General features: G+C 32.8%; 1 protein-coding gene across 1 annotated transcript; it reads right to left on the bottom strand.

Moving 5' to 3' along the window:
- Window positions 1–7,387: 7,387 nt before the first annotated feature.
- On the bottom strand, window positions 7,388–9,404 carry LOC108475377 (uncharacterized). Its single transcript, XM_017777338.2, has one exon. The coding sequence runs from the start codon at window positions 9,402–9,404 to the stop codon at window positions 7,392–7,394; it is 2,013 nt and encodes a 670-aa protein (XP_017632827.1). The 3' UTR covers window positions 7,388–7,391.
- Window positions 9,405–10,018: the final 614 nt, after the last annotated feature.

The raw sequence follows: 10,018 nt of genomic DNA, 5'->3' as shown, positions 1-10,018 counted from the left end.
CAGCTATACCCCAAGTCGCTTGAAACAATTTAGCAGAATATCCATCTGGCCCCAAGGCCTTATTACTACAGAAAATTGTTTTCTTTATCTCATAAAAACAGCTCCAATCAGATCAGCTTTCATATCATCAGACAACTCAACATTTAAAATTTCCTTCAACACTGCATCAGAAAAAGAACATACCCTATTATCCACAGTGCCAATTATTAAAGAAATGTACCAATTCAGTAGAAATAGCCTCAAAAGAATCCAACTTTTGTCCTTGGCTATCAATAAGAACCTGATTGGTGTTTCATTTTTGCCTAAAAGTAACCTGCTTGTGGAAAAAAGAAGTTAAACAAGAATGAAGTATAAATACATTAAAGTAAGTATTTTGATATTATTATATTATACGATTTAAGAGTTTTATCTTAAATGAGTGATGATCGTCTTGGAAACAAATTGGCTTTTATCTTCAACAGCAAGATCAAGTGATTGTGATACACATTCTATGTGATATACAAACTTACAAGATCAACAACCATAAACAAATCCTCTTCGCCTTGTTACTTGGCATATCTTGTATTGGCGTTGTTGATTATTGAATTTCAAAAGTAAGAGATGTTGTCTATGGCACATATGACTCATCTCGAGAGGTAGCTCAGCACATTTCTTATGTAAATTAAATTCACAATCAACAATCAAGAGAAAAGTATGTATATTTTGTTAATGATTCTCAACACCCAAAGCAGTTAACAACATATGTTTAAGTTCTTCAACATCATTTTAGTGGAAATTAATGGATGTTGAAGGGCAACATACTCAATCTCTTTCAAGTTATTCTCAGCAATATTAAGTTTAAATAAAGCACTTTTAATATGCAAGTTCAATTTACAAGAGCAATGATAAACAAACTTATTACTGCTTTTATCGGAAAAAAAAAAAAAATGGCAACTGTAGTTTGATGAATTGTAACACCCAAAAACTTGGCTAAAAGTTTTCACCGGATTTTGGAGGTCACATTGACCATCGAAATGGCTCTAAACAAAAATACTGTTTTAAACACATAAACTGTTTTCAAAAATCTTTTTCTCTTGCAAGTTATTGAAACTGTAAAATAAGATTTAATTCCATTAAACCATTTTATCACTTCAAACTAGTTCAAAAACAAGTTACTATTTTCGTACTAATTTTGTAATCAAAACGGGGTAGTAGTTTTGAGAAAAACTGAAATTTCAAAACGGAATTGCAACGGTAAAAAATTTGATGTCACCTTTTAGTCATAAAACCCACAAATTAATATCTTAAAAATCGTATGTTTATAAAATGAATAATAACATTTGATGAAATTAAATCCATGCGTGGCATAGAATATTTTAATACCAAATCAAGTAGCTATAACTCATACCACAGTTTATATAGTCGTTTTACAAATTGATTAATTATTAAACTGAACCAACACACACAAAAAAAAAACTTCTGAGACCTCCAATGTGCCGAGTCTACAAACTAATCTCGCGAAATACCTAAAAGGGAAAAACTAAAAGGGATGAGCTACATGAGCTCAGTGTAAGACTAAAACTTAGGCAAAAGGCAAATGATGATGTAACGAAACAAAAATAGGTTCAAAAAAAGTAAATATAGATGTCATACTAGAATTTAAAACCGGTAACCAAATATACGAATAGTCTTCACTAACATACATAACACAATTACATTAATCTATCACAAATATCCCAACGTTAATATAGACAAACATAGGATCAGATACGTAAAATATGCAACAAACCGAAATTTTCCAACCAACCAACCAAACACCACTCCGACCACTCTAGACACCATAATTGGGCTATGGTAGACCCATCCATCTTGCACACCACAAAAGGCTATGGTAACCCTACACGCCACAGTAGTGGGTCGAAGCCACTCAAATAGAAATATGCAGCTGAGCTGACATATCTCTAATAATGCGGTAGAACTGTTGTAACTGAATATTGCAGTAAAACTGTTGTAACTGAATATTGCAGTAAAACTGCCAAATCAAACTTCCTTCTCTTCAAAGATATCTCAAACCCAAATGCAAATGCAAATTGTTTACAGAAATGAATAAAATTATTTTTTCTAATTTCATTAACCATTATCTCTACTGGCAAACAGCTCAGACTAGCCTATTCCAAAATCAGACATGCTTGAAATCAGTTTACAATATTGTACATATGTAATTATCAAACAACACATTTAACATTTATGCAAATAATGTGATCAAATCAAGCAATCTATAAACGAGTCTCAAATTAAACAATAATACTCTCTTACTAGACCTCCCTCAATCAGTAATGATATTCAAAACACACTTACAGAGGCTTAAACGAGTGTCCGATTACACAAGAACTAAAATGAGTCAATTTACAAACACAAAACAAAAATTGCAAAATAGGCCACACTGAAATTGACTGAAATCCATGAATTTCAACATCAAAAAAATTCCTAACTATAGTTGTTTCATAAACACACTTGAAATACGTTGCTCACAGCACCAAGAACCGACGAATTCTTCACCAACAATCCAACTGAAAACTCAATTACACAAATACCCAAAACTAAGCAAGTTTTTGCTTGCAACAAAATAGAAAATTCCAAAACAATTGATAGAATCCTTACAACGATACTTACCCCTTAAAACCCTGATTGAACAAGGCAAGAACCCAAATGAGTCTTGAAAAACGGAAAACAATTAACCAAAAATTCTTGAAATCAAAGGAACAACTCAAAATACTAAAACCCTTATATTTAATGAGCAATAGCACTCAAAGAATAAAAACAAAGAAACAATAGAATCAAGAAGTTTGAATTTGTCAAAAGGAAAAGAAAGTGACCACCGTGGGAAAGAAGAAGAGCAACTTGAGAGTGTTTTTTTTTAAAACTTCCCCACTTCTCTCTCAATTAAATAATAATAATAATAATAAAGTAAAATAATTTAAAATATATTTCAAAATAAAATAAAAATATCAAATTTGTCAAAATCCTTCAAATTAAATTACAAAAATTTTAAAAAATTAAAACCAAAATTTCTAAATATATTTCTCATATTGCAAACACATAGGCTCAAACCCAAGACCAAAGGTAAGCTACTAAAGAATTAACCACTAAATAAATAGACTCATTTTTCTCTTGAACGGGAAAACAAACTTAATAGTCCCGTCGAACCATTTATTCAACTAACTAACCTGAATAATTCTAACCCCAATTTTGAGGTGTTACATAAATAACCTAAATTCTTAATAAGAAGACTATGATGCATAAGATCAAATGTATGAAAAGGATGATTAAGCTTCAAAGATGCATCAGCACATATCTTGTGAAGGTAATATCTACAGTTTTCCGCACAGCTAAAACATGGAGCTATTACTTTGTCCCCCACACTTGAAGCAGTCAGCTACTCCACTTTGAAATTATATAAATTTTCATATATTAATAACTTAAATTATATACACTTCAAAACATAATCATATATTTTTACTTTTTTATATTGCATCGTATTTTAATTATTTTTACTAGTGTTTGTATAAATTGAAAAAAAAAAAGTGTAAACACCTAATTTCGTCGGGATTTAGTAAGTGAATGAATTAATTTTGGACTTATTTTGGTTTGGGTCTTGTATTGTATGGATTGAGTTAATTTTGGATTTCATTTTAATTTGTACTTGAATTGATTAGTTTTGGTTTTTGTCATTGAATTTTGGCCTTATATTTATATATGCATCTTACAATAAATCTTTTGAGCTAAATTTTAATTTATAGATATAAAGAATAAATGTTTTTCTATTAATTATAATCTTAATATTACAAAATTGAAAATTTCTAAAAATGTTGCAAAACTACAAAAGTAGTTCTCAGCTTTTACAAAGTTTACAAACGGATCCTTAGTGTGTTCTAGTATCTCCAAAAACACTAGGTACTGGCCACTAGAACGACACGTCGCCATTGTTGGCACACTAACTGCACGACGAGTGTAAACTCACCACGGCCTCCTCTCCGGCTCGACTTCAAATTTTTGAAGCCTTGGCTTATGGGGTAAAGTTTCACCCTCCAATGTCCCTTAAATTGATAGAATAAAAAGTTGTGATAAGTTGTGTCACAAAGTAACCTACGATTGGTCGACGTATTAAGTAATATCAAATTTTATTAGAGATGTCACATTGATGGACGAAATTGAATTTCTAATACCAAAATCGATAGTTTGAAAGTAGAAGTACCATTAGAAGATTCAATAAATTACAAAGAAGCATTTTAATCGCTTTTCCCATATGTAATATGATTTATCTAAACATGTATTCCCTAATTCAAGTATATAATGCAATGTTTGGTTTTTCGTACTTGTATCCTATCATTGTGAGTATGTATTTTTATATGTGAATATATTTGGTAGGTTATTTTATTATAGGGATCAGGTCAAATTAACATTTCTACTATTACATGGATCAATTTAGTCCTTATATTATTAAAATAAATTAAATAAGGTCAATTTTAAAAGAGTTAATATTTACTATTTAAAGAATGTCATTTATTGTTTAATAGAGTTATATTTTGAGGGCTATTTTTATGATTTTGTAGATAAAATATTTTGTTTGGAGTTGAACTGTAAATGAGAAAAATAATTTTCATGATATTTTTCAAACTGTAAATGTTAACTTTTTCCACTTTAACTTTGTTTGAGTGATTTTAATTGATTCATTTAATAGTAGAGAAATTAATTTAATCTGATCGGACTTTATAAGTGCATTCCACTTTCTAACAATTTTTGTAATTAACTTTGGTAACTTTTGTTGGCGTAAAGTATTATAGCATTTGTAATTAATTGCATTAAGCTTTTGGAATAAAATTAGAAGATGTAAAGTCATAGGATATGATTGTTATGCACAATCAAATATGATTAAAAGACTTCTTTTGTGTTTTGAAGGAGACATATCCTTGTTGAAACACACGAACTTGAAATATTCTTGTCCTTTTTTATCAAATAAAAGATAACCAATGTAGTGCAATTAGAATACATAGAGCTGAAGCATCCACAACAAATACATAATTAAATACTAAATGTAATTTAAATGTCTAAGAATGAGAGAGAAATGACCTAAAAAAATTTGAGTTTCCAAATGAACTTACAAAGAGCTATTGAGAGAATATAAAGCATCAAGCAACAACATTATTATCGTAGTCTTCATGTAAGTACAATTACATTGCAAAATTACAAAAAACTTTAAATTCAACAATCAAACATCAATGCAAACTTCATCAGTTTTGGCTTAGATTATTACATTACATTTATTTAAAATGTAAATATCCGAAAAATCAAATTACTATGACAACAACTAGCATTACAAGAAACAAGGCAAAGATCAAACTCTGTTTTTCAGCCTTGAGTTTTCCTGCAAATGAAGTGAAAAGTTTCAAATATGATTAGGTCTAAATTGCTACATGGGCCATTCCAACCAATACTGTTGAGAATCTAGTGCTACATAATTCCAGTGGATAATATATTTGCACCTTTACTTTGAGTATTCAAGAGCCAAATTTTCACAAGGCTCCCCGCATTCATCACAATCAAGATAGTAATTCTTCTTCTTCACATTGGTGATTGGGTGTGGATGATCTGTTTCTTCATAAATGCTTCTAAGTTTGAGGAATGGATATTTTCCAAGAACACAATATAATGAGTAAAAGTATCGTATGTTGCACAATGATAAAACCAACAATCTGGATCTCGATTTCTTTCACAGATATCACAATGATGACTTTCTAAATAATTATTATCATGATGATTAGTGAGTGAAAGAATATGCTCATCACATTTGTGATGAGCTGTAATTGAAAGTGAAAAACAATTAACATCTAGCACAAAATTGCAATCCTTAACCAAAATGCTCCCCGTGTACTAACACCACAAGCATTGCATTTCCCATTGTATTCCCCGTGTAGTAACACCACAAACATGATACAACACGAATACACAGAATAATTCGATGAAGGCCTATTGGCTTTACTCCCCAAAGCCTCCTCTCTATATTTATAGTGGCCATTGAAGATGAGATAAATCTAGTAGGAGAGGAGATGATGCCTACCTTTGTAACTCACATTCCTTACCAATGTTAATCAACTTTGCCTATAAATTCAGTCAATTGTTAAACAAAGCTAGAAAGCAGTTATTTTTGTAATATGCAACAATTAATTAACTCATTAAACAACTGTTTTGAATCTTAAAACGAACAGAAGCGAAGGTTTGGGGTTGCAAAATGTGTGCCTTCAATAATAATTAATCAATGTCGACCGAGTAACATAGGTTCAAAGTGAAAAAGGAAAGAGAAAAGTTACAATGAAAGTACTGGAATTAAATGAAAATTGCAACATCACATTTATAATTTGCTTTATTTTCAATAACATAATCAACCAAAATTGATGTTACTTTTATCATCTTCGTAATCCTTTTTACAAGTCCTATAGTAGATAGTTTCTTATATCTAAAGTAATAAATACATCGTGATTTCTTGTCTTGTATATCTTTTCCGATGCTTTCCTTCCGCCGGAGCTAGTCATACAATCATGCCTATTAGTATCCCTATTTTTGAGCCTCCAATGGTATTTACTCGATTGAGGTTGTCAAAACCAGCTTCCTCATCAAAATGCTTTCTTCTTTCAGTAACTTGATCGGCGACATCAGCTCGGCTTTGATCGTCATCCTAGTCACCGCTATTACAAAAGGAATAAAAATATGTAATATCATTCCGCATCAATTTTCACAAGATCTATAGATGAATTTTTAGACAAATATAAAGAAACAGACATGGAGAGATGGATGATTTAGATATGTAAGCAAGCAAAGGCATATCCGAGTTCCCCTCCGTCGGCAAAAAATTGGAAAAGATCTTTCCATTCTCTTCTCTTTTAAAACTTGCTGTTTTTTATTTTTCTCCCTTTGTCAAAATACATCTTGGGCTTTTATAGCCGATTTTACAAAATTATTTTTATCTATTTCTCTATTGTTTCGTACCTGCTGTTGCATGTTTTTCTTCTTTTTTCTTGCAGGGGTGATTGAGAATGACGGTGGGAGAGGAGCAGCGGTGGCAGACCTCAGGGCATGAGCGTGCTGACGTGGCACGATGAGCAGCGCAAAGGGGCTAGGATTTTTGTTTCTTTTCTGAACAGTTTGGGTTATTAGATCTGGAATTTTTGTAAATGAACTGGACTTTTTTTTATTTATTTTTGGTTCTTATTTTTGGTTTCTGTTTAGGGTTTAGAAAAAATTGGACTTCTACAATAAATACAATCAGCATTACAAATAATAATGTCTGGACCATACTCTGTGTTCTCCGAAAAAGAAAAGTGGTAGTTTTGGAGTATAGTCACCTAAACAACACCTTAGTCCTCTGAATTAACAGGGCATTTACCATGGATAATGAAGTTGCACGCAGTACATTCAAAAGCGAAATTGAAACAGGGCTCACCACATTTACCGCAGTTCGGATAGTAATAAATCTTCTTAACAAGAGTGAGAGGGTGCTCATGGATGTCCTTACGTACTTTAATGATATTCCTGGGTTTGACGAATGGGTGTCTACCAAGGATACAATTGACATGAGCAGAAGTATCACATGTTGCACAATGATAAAACCAAAGATTTGGATCTCGACGTTCTTCACAAACATCGCAAAAATGACTTTCTGAATAACTGTTATCATCGTGATAAGTGAGTAAAAGAAGATGTTCATCACTTTTGTGTTGGGATGTAATAGGCAACGAAAAACATTTATAATCTAGAGAAAAATCACAATCCTTACAACGCAACAACCCTTTGATATCATCATCACCGCAAGCAACACATCGCCCTCTATATTCGGTGAAGAGAAAAACAGGGTGTTTATGTCCTACACATGTGTGAGCACCAGGTGTAAGAGCAATTATACATCGAAGGCATGTCCGTTCCTTACATTCTTCACATTCATAGGCAAAAGCTTTAGACCAGTAATCACATGCTACACACCGAAATTCTTCGTTTGAAGTAAGGACTAGTGATGATTGGCAAGGATGATGCCAAACCTGCTTTACCTTTGGTAACTCGACACAAACTTTATGGAGAAAGAAATCACACTGTGTACAGTAGTAAAATGAATCCGAGATCGGTAACAAGCACCCATCACAACATTGATTATCATACTCACCTGCTTTGTCACTTAACGTTAAGTGGTGAATATGCATGATATGTTCTATTACAGTGGCTTCTCCAGCATCATTCCATTCAAGAACCTTGGTTATGGAGCTAACAGACTCATCAGCAGAATCCTCATCTTCATTTTCTACTATTTCATATGAATCTTTATCCTGCATTGCACACTTCACATGGAATATAACATCGCACTTTGAACAATAGTAACTACCATGGTCTGTACTGACTTCATCATGGCACATTATGCAATCCAAAACTCTAAAATCTTCTATGTGAAGGAAGTATTTGTGAAAAAGGCGATGGTCATGCCACTTGCTTTTGATGATGCGTGGCACTGAACTGCACTTTTTATGGACCATAATGTTGCATGTACAACATATGTAGGAAGCATAACTTCCTTCCTCACCACACGCATCACAAATGAATGATGATCTCCTTGTAAACAAAGTGAAAGGATGTTCATGGCTTTTATCTTCAACAACAAGATCTAAAGATGCTGTTACGCATTCAATGTGAACAGCAAACTTACAAGGTGAACAACCATAAAGAAATCCTATACCCTCTTGACAGGTTTCTCCGCATATCTTGCAAGAGAGCCGTTCGCTATTAAATTGTAGAGCAAGAGGATGCTTGCGATGGCACACATGATTCAGTTTGAAAGGAAGCTTAGTGCATTTCTCATGTAAATTAAATCCACAGTCAGGAGAAAAGTGTGTATACTTTGCTAATGGTTCCCTACATCCAAAGCATTCAGCAGCATCTTTGAGTTTTTCATCACCATTTTCGGTGGAAATCAATGGATGTTGAAGGGCAACATGCTCAAGCTCTTTCAAATTATTTTCAGCAATATTAAATGTAAACAAAGCACATTTAATATGAAAGTCCAATCCGCAAGAGCAGTGATAAATAAATTTCTCACATGTTTTATCACAGAAATCGCAAATACACCTTGTGTAAGAAGATGGTGGCTCTTGCAGAAGAAGAAGAGGATGATTGTGATGAAAAGGATGATTAAGCTCCAAAGGTGCGTCGGCACATACCTTGTGAAGATAAAACCCACAGTGCTCCGCACAGCAAAAACATGGAGCAGAGACCTTCTCCCCACACCTGGAGCAATCAGTTACACCGCTTTGATTGTGGATCAGCTGGTCCTGATTGAAGATAAGAAGCAGGGGATGTTGGTGGCCATAATTGTTAGACTCCCCCATTTCTCCTTCCCCAAGCACTATAAAGAAAGGAAAAGGTTGATTTTGGGAGCAAAGAATGAATGGGAAAACAAAGAATACAAGTGAAGAAAGATAAAAATTGAGGAAGTGGCAGAGGGAGAGGCAGAGGGTCGCATATTGTAAAGATACCGAAAGCGGTGGCTAATGCTAAGGAAGAAAGGAAAAAAATTACCTATACTTTATTATATTGGATTTATACTTTATTTAATAAATGAGGGCCAATAAGCCTTTAAGCATATTAAGTCTAAAAAATGCCAAACTCTTTATATTCACTTGTTAACTCTTTATCTTATAGAAAAACAAAAAAAAAAATTATATTCACTGTAGAAAATTATCCTATTCTTGATATGGATTTAATTTATACACATGTTTGATATGGAAGGCTTACATTCTTCACATTTGTAGGCAAAGGCTTTAGACTCGAAATTACATTTTACACACATAAAAACTTCACTTGAATGACTAAGGGTTGGCTAAACATGTTTTATCTTTGGTAACTCAGCCCATGCTTTATGAAGAAAGAAATCACAATAGTAAAATGAAGCTGAGATCAGTAGCAAGCACCCATCACAACCTTTATTATCATACTCCAACTC

The sequence above is a fragment of the Gossypium arboreum genome, chromosome 3 (assembly GCF_025698485.1).
Source record: "Gossypium arboreum isolate Shixiya-1 chromosome 3, ASM2569848v2, whole genome shotgun sequence".
In the NCBI taxonomy this organism is placed as follows: Eukaryota; Viridiplantae; Streptophyta; class Magnoliopsida; order Malvales; family Malvaceae; genus Gossypium; species Gossypium arboreum.
The sequence above is the reverse complement of the archived record's forward strand: the minus strand, read 5'-3'. Positions and strand labels throughout refer to the sequence as shown.